Below are 16,988 nucleotides of genomic sequence, written 5' to 3' on the forward strand. Positions count from 1 at the left end.
CAGTTTGGGGACACAGCAGAGAACTACAAAGACAAGCAGACCTGCCCTCTCCCATTTTCCACAGCGGCCATCTCATTTTGGTGCTGTTTTCTTTAAAGAAGCACTTGGCAACTTTCCCTCCCTCTCCAGGGGGAGAAGAGGCCATCCAGCTTTTCCTCAGGGTCTCTCCACCCTGGGCCCTACCCACAAACTTACCTAATTCTGAGCCTGTTTTTACCTTCCATTCAAAGGAGGAGATACAGCTCTTCCTGTTGTAGTACACACCCCATCACTGCCCATCTTTTCATACACTCACTCCATTGAGTGGCCCTTTCTGCATTCAGTTTGAACTTTCTTCTGGAGAACAGTGAACATATGTAAGTCTTTCCTGTCTAAAAATGTATGTGTAGAGAGTGTGTATAGGTGGGAGTGTATCTCTTCATGGACTCTGCATCCTCAGTTTTCTCCCTCTGTTTACAAATAGATGTCTTGGAAAGATAGCTGCATGTGTGGTCCCTGTTCCCTCACTTTTCGGTACTCTTCACGTCACTGCTATTCATTTCTAGCCCGAACACATCACTATAATTTATCTGGCCAAACACAGTATCTGACACAACCACCTTGAAATATTGTTATCTTTCACTTCCATGGGATCTCCCTTTCCTAGAGTTTCTACTTCCATGTTTACTCCTCTATCTCCTCTGCCAGCTCCTCCCTTCCTTAGATGCTTTTGTTACCTTGAATCCCTCATCACTGAGTACATTCTCCCAGGGCGGCTGAATAAGCCCATTCACTATGACAGTTTCAGCCATGTTTAATCCCCTAGCCCCAGACTAACTACCCTCCAAACTCCAGATCATGGTCTCTGGCTGCCTCTTGAACATTTCCATTTGAGTATCCCCAGACTTAGCAAGTCTCACACTCAATGTATTTTAAACCAAACTCTTTTTCCTCCTGGATTTCTTCCTTAGTAAATGGCTTCAGAAACCAGGGGAGTCAAGCTTCACTCTTCTCATCACTGCTTCATCTGAGGTCTTACCAAGGCATGCTAATCCCACTTTCTTGGTATTTCCTCAGAGTCCTCCTGCCTGACCCCATTGGTACTGTATTATCGCTGCATGCCATTCCTGCTTCCTCATTTCTGACATGGAAAGTTGAAGATGTTTACCTGGTGTCTTTAGATCCAACAAAAATATGGAGCCACTGGCATCTCTAAAACTGTCTGCTTGCCTCTGTGTCTTTGCATAACTTCCCCACTGACTGGAACAATCTTTGCTTTTATTTCATCTAACATAGTCTTCTTCTTTAAGACATAGCCCAGGAATCACCCTTACTTTCTCCTTCTACCCTATGCTCTCTCCTCTCCCCTTTCAGAGGTCCATCTTACAGGTCTGAATTGGATATTGGATATTCCATCCATTTGTGCCTCAGTCTTTCATCTGTAAAATGGGGTTAATAATAGCATTTATCTCATACAATTATTCTAAGAGTTTAGTGAGTAAATATTTATAAACTACTTATAGCAGTGCCTGAAATATAGTAAGCACTATATAAAATGTTGCTAAATAAAAATTTTAAAAATACAATAAAATATGGGAAACTATATATTGGTGATGAGAACAACCTTTGGAATCACATAGATCTAAATTTGAATACCAGAACTCCCCTTAGTAGCTTTGCACCTCAAGCCACTATATAAGGATTTTGAACCTCAGGTTTCTCACCTATAAAATGAGCCAAATGTTCACCTTATGAGATTGTCTGTGATGCAGAGGTAATGCCTGCGAGGCACTTACTATGTAACACTCCTTGCTCATTATTTACTCCAGTTGGGCATGGTGGCTCACGCCTATACTCCTAGTAGCTCATGCCTGTAATCCCAGCACTTAGGGAGGCAGAGGCAAAAGGATAGCCTGAACCCAAGGAGTTGAAGACCTGTCTGGGCAATATAGTGAGAAGCTGTTCTCCACAAAGAAAAAAGAAAAAAAAGGACCAAAAAACGAAATAAATGTACTCATTACTTACTCCACCAGCACGATGTGTTTGTCCAAATCACAACTGTTATCACACTGTATCGTAACTATATTTTTATTTACCTACACTTTACGTTCCTTAATCTTTGTCTCTGAAGTTTGGGCAGAATCTGACTTGTAGTCAAATGCTCATTGAAGACTTGTTGAATGAACATTTGACTATGAAGGCATTGTCTTCAGGCTCCTGTGCTGGTTAGGAATGAAGACTGTATTTATTCCATTTTTTTTTTCCACTTCCTATAAACTCAGCACTCTTAGAGAGTCTTCTGTGGCTAATTCCATGTGCCTCTAATGTCTTTAATGGACCAGAGTACACAGTTTACACTTTGACCATTAGCCATCATTTATCTGACGCCTACTTTCCAGGCCCACATTCAGTATCTACGACAAGGCAGGCAAGGCCCTGTCTTTGTGGGGTTCTGCACAGTATGGCTATTTGCTCCTGGGGCTTAGCCAACTTACAGTCAACTTGTATTCAGCATTAATTAACTTTCCGTTCTGTTTTGAATATTGCATTAAACCCAGTAATGGTCCTGTTCAAGGCCAAGAAAATGCCCTGTGCTAGATTTAACTATCTGTTGGTTATAGAAAATAGATTATATATTCCTAGAACTTTAGAGCTTGACACAGACTTAAAGAGCATTTTCCCTTTCCTTGTATGTGTGTCGACACCAAGTGAAATGACCTGTTCAAGATACTCACTCAGCCAAGTAGTGACAGAGCCAAGACCAAAAAGCTGGTTTTAAGTTTCCAGCATCACAGTCCCTATACATACACTAATACTTGGCTGTCTTTGCCACTTATGAAGATGGAAGGGTGATCATTAATTGAAATACCTTTGTTTTTGTGCCCCCACTATGTTGTGTCCCTGTTGCTAATAGCCTTATTTAAACCAAACAAACAGCAGTAACAACCACAGACACTTACAACCCTTTCTTTTTGTAGTTCTGGAATTAGCTTGCCCAAATGGTAATAGGAGGTAATGAGCTGTGACAGGAATAACTCAGTTAGGGGGTGGCTCAGATGAAACGCAGGGAATTTGGAAGCACCTCAGGAAGAGGGTTTTAATTTTTATCTTATTTTCCCCAGTTTAAAGTAATAATACACCAGGCCACAAAATTTTTATTGCATGAGAAAACTAGGTTTATCTGTTTTCAGCAATTTTAGAGTATACTTGCAAACAACATGTTCATAGATTGTTTTTGGCTCTGGAATTGTTTGTACACTAAATGAAGGCGGAGGTATTTATACCTTATAATTTCAATGTCATGCTGTCCTGTTCATCTGAGGCTTGCAATAGTGCCTTAAAAAAATCAAATGGTATTAGTAGATAACATGGGTGGAGAGGGAGGGATGTGCAAAGAGTAACAATGCCATCGTTGATTCACAAATTAATTCCATAAATAATAGGATTTACCTCCTGTGCACTGCTTTGAAACGTGCTCTGGTGTCTCATTTCGCTGTAACATTTCACTCTGCTTGCTTCGCTTCATCTTGCCTGGCCTGTCTGTTAGACCGCTGTGCTTCTTTGGTTGGGGCCTGTCTCTTCTGTAGGGGCTGGGGAGTGCATCCTGGGTCTTCTCAGGCGAGGCTCCTCCTGCCTGTGTGAGGTCTGTACCTCCTGCTGGGGATGCTGCCCCTGCCTCCAGGGGTCCTACAGGAACAGTCACTGCTGGGGACCTCTCAGCCCTTTGGATTGCAAAAGTGCCCTTTGGACTCTTGCTGAGCCCTGGCTGGTCAAGTGCCTGGAGAATTGTTGTGTATGATCCCAGTCGTGTGAATATTGTCAGCATCAGTCAGCCTTCTTTTAGTGTATTTGTTTCCTCCCATGCTGCCATAAAGACCTTATGTCCTAGGTGGCCTAGCCAACCCTGTGCATCTCTATAATAGGCTAATATCAGTGATGGAAAACATTGGATATGACCAGGGTGTTATTTTACTCATCATCATCATCATCATCATCATCATCATCATCATCACGTTTTACAGAATCACCCAGTGGGTACATTATGGTTTAAGTTTTGTTAACAAGACAAAACTGGTTTATTTTCATTTGTAACTTGCACAATGTATATGCCAAGGACAAATGAAAAAGAGATGAAGCGAAATGTGAACTGTGCAATAAACACAGTTGGGAAAATAAAATTGGAAAATATATTAAGCATTTGGGAGAGATATTTTGGATTATTTTGACCCCAATATGCATTTTCATTAAAACTAGAGGATGTACTTGCATGTATTTTTGTCGTAACCATAAATGGTATTGTTACCAACTTGAGTGAACTGTTGCACATTGATCCTTTCTAGGAAAATGTGTTTAAGATCTAAAGTATATTTTATTATCCAGAAATTATATTCAACTTTGTTATTATTTAAACTTGTTATATTAGAAGTATTTCAACTGGCCAACTGAAAATAGCCAGCACCGAATAGGTTCCAGTAAAGTATAGTTTTACTGTTTTTGCTTTCTAGTCTCTGGAAAAGATAAATAGATAATAATTGAAATATGGAAAAAATAGGTTATTATTTTTAAATCATCTGCTGTAGCCAAACACAAGGTTACTAAGTCTCTCTGGGTAGGTTGATGCTTCACTCCTCTGCAAATTCTGTTTCTTAGAGTTGCCTTCTTGGTTCATTCTTTCAAGTGTTTGAGCTGTGGTCAGAGTCTTTTACAAACCTCCTTAGGTTAAAATAGAATATGGCCCCATGTCAGTGTGGTAACCAGAGTAAATGGAACATAGGTAGGTGGAGAGGTGTGGTTTTCCTGGAATAAATATTTTGCTATCAACTTCACAGCTGTCACAGTAATAATATTTAGTAAGCACTTGCATGTTAAATCCTTTATTAAGTACTTAATGTGCATTATCTCTTTTAATCTTCATCATAACCCTATGAGGACAGTAATGTTATTACCAGCTATTAAGCTTGTGATCTTAAAATGTAGAGATTCAGTAAGTGAATGTAAATATTATTTGCACCATTGATATTTTCTAGTCTTTGTTTCCCTCCTTTCTGCCCAAAAACTGACTTTCTAGGTAAAAGAATTTAAATAAGCACTTCCAATAACTAAACTTTTACCTCTCTTCAGATTTCTGTGTTAAGCTTCTAAGAATTAAAATATTTTCTGAGATCTACCTATCTATCTAGTGTATGTGTGTATATACATATTTCCTGGACTTTGTTTTGCTTTTGAGATGGGGTCTCATTCTGACACCAGGCTGGAGTGCAGTGGCATGATTATGACTCACTACAGCCTCGACCTCCTGGGGCTCAGGTGATCTTCCTACCTTAGCACCCCACCCCCCGCCATCCCTACCCGCTCCCCAAAATAGCTGAGACTACAGATACTCGCCACCATACTCAGCTATTTTTTTTTTCTTTTTTTTTTTTTTTGGTAGAAACAGTTTTGTCATGTTGCCCACGGTAGTCAAACTCCTGGGCTCAAGGGATCTGCCCGCCTTGGGATTCTGCCCACCTCGGGATTCCAGGCGTGAACTACCTCCCCCCAGTCTAGCTTCCTAGACTTTGTAAAATGCATCTCTTTAGAAAGGACTACTTAACCAGTGCTAGAGTTAAGTCATGACCAACAATTACTGGATTCGATCTCTCTGAGAGTTTGGAATATTTAAGGAATCAACCACAGATCAGGCAACAAGGTAAACATATAGAAGGAAAAAAATCTGTGCTATCCACTTGCTGTCATTTAAAATACAAAAGCACCTCCCATAGGATGGAGATGGATTCTAGGATTTGCACATGTGGTAGGAAACTAATTGAGGAGTCACTTTGTGGGGTGTGGGAGAGCAGTGCTGTGTTTTTTCCTAGTTTCTTTTTGACTTTGTTGAGAGGAAAGATAATAGTAAAGATTATTGTTCAATTTCCCAAAGTATGGTTTTCTTTGTCCTGCAGTGGAAAACGTAGCTCTTCTCTAACTTTCTTTTTACCTCCTGACCCAGCTCACTTTGTTCCCCACTAGGAAAATGTTGACTGGATTCTGGCTAAGATGTGTGGCCTCTCGGGAGAGTTTTGTGCCAGAGCGTTCTGTGTAGGAGGCTCACTTTAGGCCAGTTTATTCAGGCAGCAGGTCAGGCTAGGGCTGTTGGCCAGAAGTGCTGTGCGTCCTCTGTCTTGGAGACACAGAGCTACTTGGAGCTGAGCTACCGTGTGGTATTAGTAAACATTTCCCACCCCCCCACACACTTGAGGAGCAGAACTCCCCAGAGATGTCTGTGTCTGGTCCCTCGCAGCTGGGTTTTTACAGAGGCTAGATGCTCACTTAGCCATCTCGGCTGTGATTCAGGATAACCACAGCCCGCTTCTAGCTTGCTTTTTGATTTTCCTATTGGGAAAGAACAGTCGCAGTAAAGCAGTATCTAGGAAGAGGAAAGCCTTCACCTAGTCAGACTTTTGCACAGAGTCTTGTTATACCACCACTGGGCAGATGACAGTCATAGCAGCTAAAGAATGGGGAACAACTGGGGGTGCTCTGTGGCATTGATCTTAAAGCTACAGAGTCAGGTTTGACCTCAAAGCAATTTCCTAAATTATTAAATACACGTAACTCTTATTGCTCATGTTCTAATCCGCGGTCTTTGTTTGGCATATTATTGGCCTGATAAATGCTAATAAACCATTGTTTCTCAGCATGTAACTTACATGATGGGGATTTGATTAAGAAAGTACTTTCAAGCATCTTATTTCATAGGAAACTTTATTAGAAATGAGATAAGACCCATTCAATCTGTATTCTCTTAAAAATGGGTTGTGGGTTATTCTCCGAATTCTCTGCTGTCTGTCCTTTCCTGTACTCCACTGTAGCCGTTTGGTATCTCTGTTCCAGGAAATTCAGAGCACCTGTCATACCACATCTTAAAAGGAGGAAATGAAAGAGATAAAACAGGCTTGTTTAGAGGAGAGCTGAGTTTATTGTGTAGTTTTCTGGTGACTCAATCAGGGTTCCTTTCACTTTGATAAACTGCATTCTTCATATCCCCTGGTGTAATTTGGCCACATATTGATCAGGTATCAGTCTCATTTGGGAGAATTTCATTATCAACTTACTTGTTTTTACAAAAGCTAGTCTTCAGTCTCATTTTCAGCAGCACAGAGTTCCTGGGATCAGTCACAGACATTGTCACCAGACTTCTAAGATGCTGTTGAAGTCAGTTCCAATTGTTACTTTAATGCTGTTGAGGAGCTAGGAGCTCTCCAGATAATAGGCCAGCTGCCTGAGCATAACATTGATGACCTTTTGTAGCACTCAAAGATTTTGTTTGGGGTTGTGTCTTCAGTAATTCATCACAGCTTTTGTGGTTTTGTTTTGCTTTTTAAATCAAACATGGTAAAGATTTCCTTTTATGCTCTCCTTTTAGCTACTTGGCTTCTGAAGTGTTACTTTGTTTTCCTAAATTTACAGTAGCTGCCAGTCTTGTGCTGAGTTCTCCTCTAAGTACACTGAATTGTGCAATTCTTGCTTGGCCCAGTTTTGGACAGGCACCTTTCCCAGAACCCAGTGGACTTCTCAGAGGTTAAACAGTCTTGGCAAAAACTGTAAATACTGACTGAATAAAACCATAAAAACTGAAATCTCAAGAACGGGGAAAAAGATGATTCCTGACTGCAAGCCACATGGATGCAGAGGACCCATTTTTTTAAAAAAAAGTTTGTTTCTCTATTCAAGCCTTCTTAAGTTTGATCATTCTTATGATCTTCTCTTTGCCTCAAATAAAACCATCATTAGCATGCCTTTTATGATTCTTGATTCCTGTTGGCAGTGGCAGGGATAGAAACTATAACAACTGTTTTTTCTTAGTTTATTTTAACCTTTTCATTACCCTGAGTCACAGTCAAACTATGACAGAAATAGAAGGTTACAAATAGAAGGGTTTTATAAAGAGACCCACCAAAAAAAAAAAAAAAAAAAAAAAAGATTTTTGGCAAGGAATAACAATCAGATCATTTAAAGATTTGGTAGGATTTAAGGAACCTTTTTTGGCTAATTTTTGTTGTAATGTCTAGATATTTCTCTATTTAAAAAATAAGAATATGAATGTGTTTCTGGTACATCTTGTTTAACATCTCTATGAGCTTGTAAATGCATTTTGGTTTGCGGCTTCTTTAGATGCCTGTTAATAGATTTGGTTTTTCAGAGTAACCCAGAGTACTTTTCTAGTAAATTATAAAGGACTTATGTTTTAAAACAATGTCTCCATTTTGTAAGTTTTAATATTTACATGAAGAGCTACTGCATATGGAGCTCTTGATCATGTAGCTACAGTCCTTAAATTTATGTTTTAAATTTATAGATTTGTTTCTTTTGCTTGAGACATCATCTCTCTCCACACTGCCTTCTCTCTTATGTCTATTTTAACAATGCAACTGGCAGTTTATTAATTCTTCAACTTAGTGATGACTTTGTTCTTACATATTGAAGGGTAACATTTACTTTCAACTTTTTGTTAAAACTAAAATTCAGAATAATTTTTAAAAAAGAAAAGGAACATGAACCAAGGCTACAAACAGATAGATGAACAAAACAAATCAGCAGAAAATTTTGGATTTGTAACTGATCTTCCTCCAAGGAGCATTATCCAAGTGTCAGAAGTGACCCACTCCTGTAACAGCAGCATAGCTTGCTGACTGAGAGCATGGTCTCAGGAGGTTAACTGTCTGGGTCCTGATCCTGTTTTTGCTACTCACTCCCTCTATGACCTTGGGAAAATTTCCTAAATTTTCTGTGAATCAGTCTCTGTGTTGGTAAAATACGCATAATACTGGTATGACTTCTTAGGAGTATTATTAGAATAAAATTAATCAATATTTATAAAGACCTTAAAAGGGAGTTTAGTACAAAGTAAGTTTCCATTTAAAAAAAAATGAAAAATTGATGAAAACATCTCTACTTTTAAGATAATATGTTTCTCAATTTTGAAAACAGCAAGTAAATACTTCTCCTGCATTAAAGCTAGAGCTCCCATTCTAGTAAAGTAACCACTTACACCAATCAGTTATAGAAAACAGGTTTTGTTGAAGAAGAGAAGTTAGCAAAGGAGTGTTTGATCTATTTAGACCTAAGAACTTAAAAAAAATTCTTTGTCTACTAAAAATAAAATGATATTTTAACAGGCAAATTAATTTGTAAATCTTGTTTACTAAAGTAGGAGTTATAACAGATTCATTTCTTGGCTTAAGACTTTTAAAATCTTCATGACATGTGTCATTATAGTGTAAAATCTGGAAGAAATATTAATTCTCAAATGAATATATCCTATGGGAGGCAACTAGTGGTTTAGTTTGGAATGTCACGCCCATCTCTCTTCATCCTCAAGGCTATTGATCTCACACCAATCACATCCAATCTCTCTCTTCTGATTGCTTATTGGTTTCTTCCCCCTTTCTGTCATTGGCATAGCTGAGTTCCTTGTTTTGAATCAGACACTAAAACTTTTTTGTTTCATTTTGCTATCAAATCTTACTAACACCTCTCCTCCTTTTTGCTGATCAGCTATCAGATTTTTCTCTTTGCCACTTAACTTCCTCAGCCATGTAATCCCATATCCAGTGTTATCAAACAAGATTTAATTTGGCTTTCCCTTCCTCACCTTAAACTCTCTGAGTTCAAAAGTTAACTTATCTCCCTTTTGTTAGTTTATTGTAATTAAGTCACATTCTGATAGAAGACGGTCATATTTAACAAAGGACCAGTATCTTGAATATCTGAAAAACTTTTACAAATTAGTAAGAAAAAGGAGGCAACCCAATATAAAAGTTAGGGAAAAACATGAACATGCCGAACACCCACTTCAAAGAAGAGAAAACATGAATGGCCGATGAACATGAAAAAATGTCCAAACCTATTAGGAAACAAGGAAAGGCAAAATAAAACCACCATGAGATACCATTTCACACACAACTTGCACATGTTAAATTGTGATGGTTTCAAAGATTGGTGAGAATGTGGAGAATGAGAACTCTCATACTTAGTTTGTGGGACTAAATTTTGGAGCAACAATCTTGGGAACAAATTTGGCATTATCTAATAAGATTAAAGATGAGCAAGCCTGTGACCCAACCATCCTACTGCTGGCTACGTAACATGTATGTTAGGAGACCTGGATAAGATTGTTTCAAACAGCAATGTTAAGAACAGCCATGTTAGGAACAGCAACAACACTGGTGATGACCAAAATATCCATAAATAGTAGAATGAGGCTGGGCACAATGGCTCACGCCTGTAATCCCAACACTTTGGGAGGCCAAGGCGGGTGGATCACCTGAGGTCAAGAGTCTGAGATAAGCCTGTCCAACATGGTAAAACCCTGTCTGTACTAAAAATACAAAAAATTAACCAGGCATAGTGGCGGGCACCTGTAGTCCCAGCTACTGGGGAGACTGAGGCAGGAAAATCGCTTGAATCTGGGAGGCAGAGGTTGCAATGAGCCAAGATTGTGCCACTGTACTCCAGCCTGGGTGACAGAGTGAGACTCTGTCTCAAAAAAGAAAAATAAAAAATAATAGAATGGATAAATCAATCATTGGCTATTAATTCAGTGGAATACTATGCACCTGGAAAATGACTGAACTACAGCTACACGAATCAACATAGATAAATCTCAAATGCAGGATGTTGAGCAGAAGATGCTACTCACAGCAATTTGTAAAGTATACTTTCCATTCTGGTATATTTTTTAGGGGTGTGTACACATGTACTGCTGTGAAAAATACAATAAAGAGCAAGGGAAAGATCATTTAATATTTAATATTTAAGACAGTGGTTACTTCTATGGAGAGGAAAATGGATTCAGGAAGGGACTAAAGGAGGCTTCAAAAATATTGTAACCATCTGTTTCTAAGACTGGACAAGACATTCTTTCCCCTTTAAAATGGATAGACCCATTATATGTAGTTCTATGTCTGATAAATTTTATGACTAGTATATAAATAATTTACGTAATCAATAACTACTCTTAGGCTTTTAAAAACATTCTGTTAAAGGTTCTTCAATGTCAAGTGGGTTTTTGTTGAGTCCCTCTCTCAATCTTGATATTTAAGCATTGCATGGTGGAATAGAAAGTTAAGGTCTCAGTGAGGTATTATTGGAATTAGATAATATGGATATTCACTTGAAGGTACATTGAATAAAACTGGCTTGATGCCAGTTAAACAATATCTTCTAAGTCATAATGAAGCTAGCTGTTTATAACATTTCAAATATTCACAAATCATTATGATAATGTAATTCTGGAAAAACTCAACTGAATTGAGTCATATAAGACAGATGCTGAGATGAAAGTATGGAAATAGTGTTGATAAAGGGAAACCACGGACACTGTCTACAAATCCAGAACGTTGTAAGGTCATGGGCCTTTATTCATGTAGGTTGATTTTAGAGTTCCCCTGAAATGATTTGTTACTACCAGAAATCAATATTAGGGGAAGATGGAGAAACCTGAAAACTCTCCCAACTCTGTTTTTGTTTTTCCAATTGCTGCATGGACCATCATATGTAAAAGTGGGCTTGGCACTAAAAAAAAAAGGAAAGAACAGTGTGTCCTTTTAGCCTTTAATTCTGCAAACACAACTCTGGAAATTCCCTTTTGAGTTCTCTCTGCCCCTTCCTCCTTTTCACCATCTGGCAGGTGGAGTGTATGACTGTGTTTCCACATTTTCTCCTTTCATCCTCTGAATTCTCTACAAAGTTAGAATCTGCAGAGAAACGAGGGGGTGTTCAAGGAGTTAGGGAGTTTATGATGGGATGCTTAGGTATAGGCCTGTAGAGTTAAGAGACTGCCGTAGGTACGCTGGTGTTTGTTTTTCCTTACCTGAAGCATTTGTAGCCGAGGAATCTGTAGTAGAGGAATTCTGTCAATTCACATCTACATGCAGTTATATGGCATTCTATAGAGAAGTGCATGATTTTGTATTATAGCATGGCTGCCATGCAACAAGCTGGTTTTCTTTCCTTCATCTTTGGTTTTCACAGTTTGCTGACACTCCATCAAAGGCACTTAATTTTAATGCCAAATACAGAAACACAAAGGACATGTGACAATGGGAAGAGGGTGGGGTGGTTGTGCCTTATCGCTATTGTAGGAAGTGGAATCTTCTTATTAAAACTTATATTATACAAAATACAAAAACAAAAAACAAGGAACCCACACAAAATAACCCAGAATTAACTCTGGTAAAAATTCACAACTATTTCTGATATGAGGCAATTGTCTTATAACATTGGTTTTAAATGATGTTATTACATGTGTTAAAGTTATCTAGAAATAGAAATTTCCTTCCATTACTCCTTTCACTTGCCCCAGAATTATAAAGAAATGGACATTAGAACATTAGAATGTAAATGTATTAAATTATAATCTGTTTGATTTCTCAACGTTATCAGTTTATGAAGTTTAGTGAACATTGTTGTTTAGAGAGGCATTATTAGAGATGTGTCAGGCGGTAACAGAGATGTTAAAGTTCTTTGCCACCAAAGGAAGTGGGAAAGCAATGTTACTGTGTCATTATTCACATTTGCTAAGGTATAAATTCCTTTGTCAGAAGTAGGCAGAAGAACCCTTCTAGAAACAATAGTTGGACCCAACCAGAGAGTCTCACTGTTTTTATTTAATATTTGTGAAATAAAAGGCCTAAAACCATGATATTGAATCATTTGTATTGGAAAGTGAAGTCTTAATGGATTCTGGTTTAACTATTGAATTAATTTTTCAATAATACATCAAATATTTCATATGTAAATTTGTTCTTTTTCAATTTTAGAGCAGGTGGGGTGGAGCAATTGAAGGAAATTTCTATTTCTGAAGGACTTTAATAACTAAAATGCAATTGTTTTAGCCCAGTGTTATAAAGAGCAATAGCATATAGAAAGGTGGATAAGAAGCATAGAGAAGTGGTATCTAGGACCAAGAGCCATTGCACAGTTTGTGAGAGTAATTAACACATGTGAACACATGTGCATACACACAATACTTTTTTTTTTTTTTTTCCGAACTAAGTATCTACTTCTAAAGATCACTCATCTAGAGTTTAACTTAAGCTCCTTTTTGAGCTTCCAGCTCACAAAGCAAACTTCATTTGGGTTGTGGATGACTTAACTATTTTGCTCAATTCTTACTGAATCTATTGATAACCATGTTGTGTTCCTCCTTTTTCTCACTACATGGTCTCCTTACCACTGAAAATGAAGATTGTTGCGTCCACTGTATCCTGGCTTGCTTGTTCTGCGAATTCCTGACCCTCTGCAATATTGTCCTGGGACAAGCGTCTTGTGGCATCTGCACCTCAGAAGCCTGCTGCTGTTGCTGTGGAGATGAGATGGGGGATGACTGTAACTGCCCTTGTGATATGGACTGTGGCATCATGGATGCCTGTTGTGAATCATCAGACTGCTTGGAAATCTGTATGGAATGCTGTGGAATTTGTTTTCCTTCATAAATATTTATCTTTTGTTTGTGTTAAAACTGGAGAGTGTTTAAAAATTTACTTTTGGGGGGAAGAAAAGCACATTGTAAGATTCTCATGAAACAACATGGAATTTGCACTGTTAACTCATTATTGTAATAATCTCTGAAAGCCTTTTTACTTTAACTGAATCTACATGGTTTAATATGTGAAATTTTAACTACTTTAACTAGTTTTATAAACTTCTTAATATGTTACAATAACTTAGGGACATTTTGACACCCCCCTCCCCAAATGTTAAATGTCTTCTCCTTTTTACTGGTATTTCTGTTTCTTCTAACCATTCTCAGGAGCCCTTTGCTCCAAATATATTATTTTTCAGTGAGTATTTAAACCTGGCAGTTTATTTGATATGTATCTATTCGTGATTAAAAGAAAGCAGTCTTGGCCAGGCATAGTGGCTCACGCCTGTAATCCTGGCACTTTGGGAGGCCAAGGTGTGCAGACTGCCTGAGCTCAGAGTTCGAGACTAGCGAGGGCAACATGGTGAAACCCCGTCTCTACTAAAATACAAAAAATTAGCCGGGTGTGGTGGCAGGTGCCTGTAATCCCAGCTACTTGGGAGGCTGAGGCAGGAGAATTGCTTGAACCAAGAGTTGAAGGTTGCAGTGAGCTGAGATTGTGCCACTGTACTCCAGCCTGGGTGACAGAGCGAGACTTCATCTCTAAATAAATAAATAAATATGTAAATAAATAAACCAGTCTTTATTTTAAAAGAAACTTTAGGAAACAAATCCACATAATAGTTGGGAACCAGTGCTGATCTCTCTCCCTTACCTTCTCCGCTTGTTTAACAGATGCTGAATGCCTACTGTGTAGACTCTCTTCCTCAGACTGTGGAGATAGATACAGTTCCACTCCTGTCCACAGAAACATGAGATTTAGCAGACTAAGGAGGTCTGTAAAGAATGAACCATACCACAAGGCATACTGAAGTGAGGATTATAAGAGACATAAACTCAAAAAGCTGTTGGAATACGCAGAAAATTGCTACCAGAATATTCAGGAAGGCTTCAGGGAGAATGTGGCATTTGAAGACGCTCTTAGAATGAGTGATTCATCTGGTATTTAAATGAATTATTTCAATTTTTGACAAAGTTTTAGATGGACACCCTAAATCGTGCCTGCACTTAACCAGTTAAAAGAACAGTGCCTTCAGCATCCTTTGTTATTAGTTGCAGTAATACAGCTTTTTAAAAAAGCTATAAAGTTCAAATTAATAAAAGTATGCATTTTCTTACACATAATTTAAATGTTATCATACTTTTTTGATGAAAACATAATGCCTTAGTAAAATAGCTCTATTTAATAAAGAAGATTGAGTACTCTGACACATTTCATTTAAATTGGGAAATTTTTAATATTAAAATCCCAGTGTTCTGAGTTATTCAAAGGCTCTCATTTATTTGAGAGCTTTAGGTCTTTTTGGGATGAGAGCATTTTAGTTGTTTACTTTGGTTTGTTTCTTAAGCATTGCTATTTTTTGTAAACACAGATAAATGGAAATCATTCTTTTCAAAGCAGAAGAAATCTAGACATCCACTACTGTGACCAGATTCCTGTATTACAACTTTATGTTAAATTAAACTAATATGGCAGGTTATAATGATCCTTAAGTGCAAAGAAATCAGTCAATTACAAGACTAATTATATAGTTATTGAGACGTAGAGACTGTGTGGCTTAGATGAAAGGGAGAGTAAATTTTCATACCATGCACTCTCCTACTCAGTTTGATCTCTCTAAAATTGTAGTTTGGTTTGATTTAATATACTTCTTTGTAGAAATTTTGAAAGTATGCTTTGGGATTAATAATTATTTTTAATTTTTCTGGCTGAATATCACATTGATAGTAACAACAGAAGCATAATTTTAGGAAGCCTTTCACAAACCTAGCCTTTTAAGAGAGGTTTTTAACCTGAAGCATGAGAATATCACCTGTGGTTTTTCCTTTGAGATGAAACCTAGTTTCTAGTTATATCATTACTTAAAGGGCTTAAAAAAGAAAAAACTTAGCAAACTTTTGAATCTTTCTTTTATTGCTACTTATACGTACATACACACATACAAAACCTTTAAATTTGGGGATCTGAATATAATTCTGGTAAATAACTGTCTTCATTTTTCTCCTCTAAAGAACTTAATTCATTTGTTACATAAAATACAAGGAAATCTTTGTACTATTTTACAGTAGCCACAATCTAAATATTTACATATACCCAAAATTAACTTATGCTCATATGTTAGGAGGTGAGAATATCATCTGTTTATAGACACATGAAACCTCCTAATGACCTGGAATTGTTAGAATATTTGGCTTTTTATATGCAGTTTTTCAACCAAGTGATTAGTCTAATATTTAAACATATACTGCCACAATTTGTGATGAAAATATTAGCACATTTGAAATAATGTTTCTCCATAACAGAGAATGTTAATGGATACCAGAATTTTATTTTTGTATTTATGTTCATAGTACGTTTCCTCTTGTCTTCTCCAGACAGTCATTCCATAAAGTATCTTGTATAATTAAAAGGAAGACAGAAAAAGGAAAAGTAGGCAAATGTGAAAATAGTTTCAATATATCTTATGATTTCTTAATGTAAAATGTTTTGTTGAACTGTATGGCTATCATGACTAAGTGCTAGAATTTATAGTTATAGGCAGTGTCCTTTTAAATGTGGAAAGGCTTTTAAAATGTTTTAAAACTGGACTTGTATTATCCTGAATACACTATTTTGAAAATTTTTTTAAATGAGTTCTTTATTTTGCTTTACCATATGTTTATATCTAATTGACATATTGACTAATATTTGAAAGAATTCAACCATAAGTTAAAACCTGTATGTTGTCTTTATCCTGTTTCATCCCTGTCTGAAGATTTCCGAGTCTTCTTATGTAAATCACATGACTCATGTCCATAAATGAACTATGAAAAATATCGATCAGTTTATGGTGTAAATGATCATTGACATGTGATTTCAAAACATAGTGTTCTTTTAAAAATTTATAATATGTCAAAATACAAGTTTTTTACATCGTTTTAGTAAATTAATTTCATTTATTTACTTTGGAACTATATTTCCACTTAGAAAAACTAAGGTAATTTTACAATATGTGCCGAGATTAAAAACCAATGCAAAAATGCTCGAACATCTATGAAATTGAGTCTTAGATTTAATGAATTTCACTCAAAAATAAATCAGAAGAATTTCCATGTAGGGCATATAGTGGCACAATTTTTGTAAATGCTTTGCAGTTAGCATCTAACTAAAACAGTACAGTATGACTTTATTTAGGAGAAGACTTTTTATTTAGAAAGTTATTTTTTCATTTTTACAGTGTATCAACTGTATCCATTTTCCTCACCTGGGTAGTTAATGTTATCTGAGCAGTTCAAGGAGTAACCAAGGCAACCTTATGTAATAACTTTCCATTCTTTATCCATACAAACTCTGTCAGTGCCCTAGATTCTAATGTTATAAGAGTCAAACATCACTGCCTAA

At 37.1% G+C, this 16,988-nt stretch overlaps 1 protein-coding gene across 1 annotated transcript in view; it reads left to right on the forward strand.

Annotated features, from left to right (window-relative positions):
- Positions 1–16,533, forward strand: part of MDFIC (MyoD family inhibitor domain containing) — a 91,462-nt gene extending 74,929 nt beyond the window's left edge. The window contains exon 4 of the mRNA XM_015134771.3: positions 13,210–16,533. Within this exon, the coding sequence (XP_014990257.1) occupies positions 13,210–13,457 (248 nt within the window). The 3' untranslated portion in view covers positions 13,458–16,533. The remainder of the gene's footprint in view (positions 1–13,209) is intronic.
- The last annotated feature ends 455 nt before the right edge of the window (positions 16,534–16,988 follow it).

The sequence above is a fragment of the Macaca mulatta genome, chromosome 3 (assembly GCF_049350105.2).
Source record: "Macaca mulatta isolate MMU2019108-1 chromosome 3, T2T-MMU8v2.0, whole genome shotgun sequence".
In the NCBI taxonomy this organism is placed as follows: domain Eukaryota; kingdom Metazoa; phylum Chordata; class Mammalia; order Primates; family Cercopithecidae; genus Macaca; species Macaca mulatta.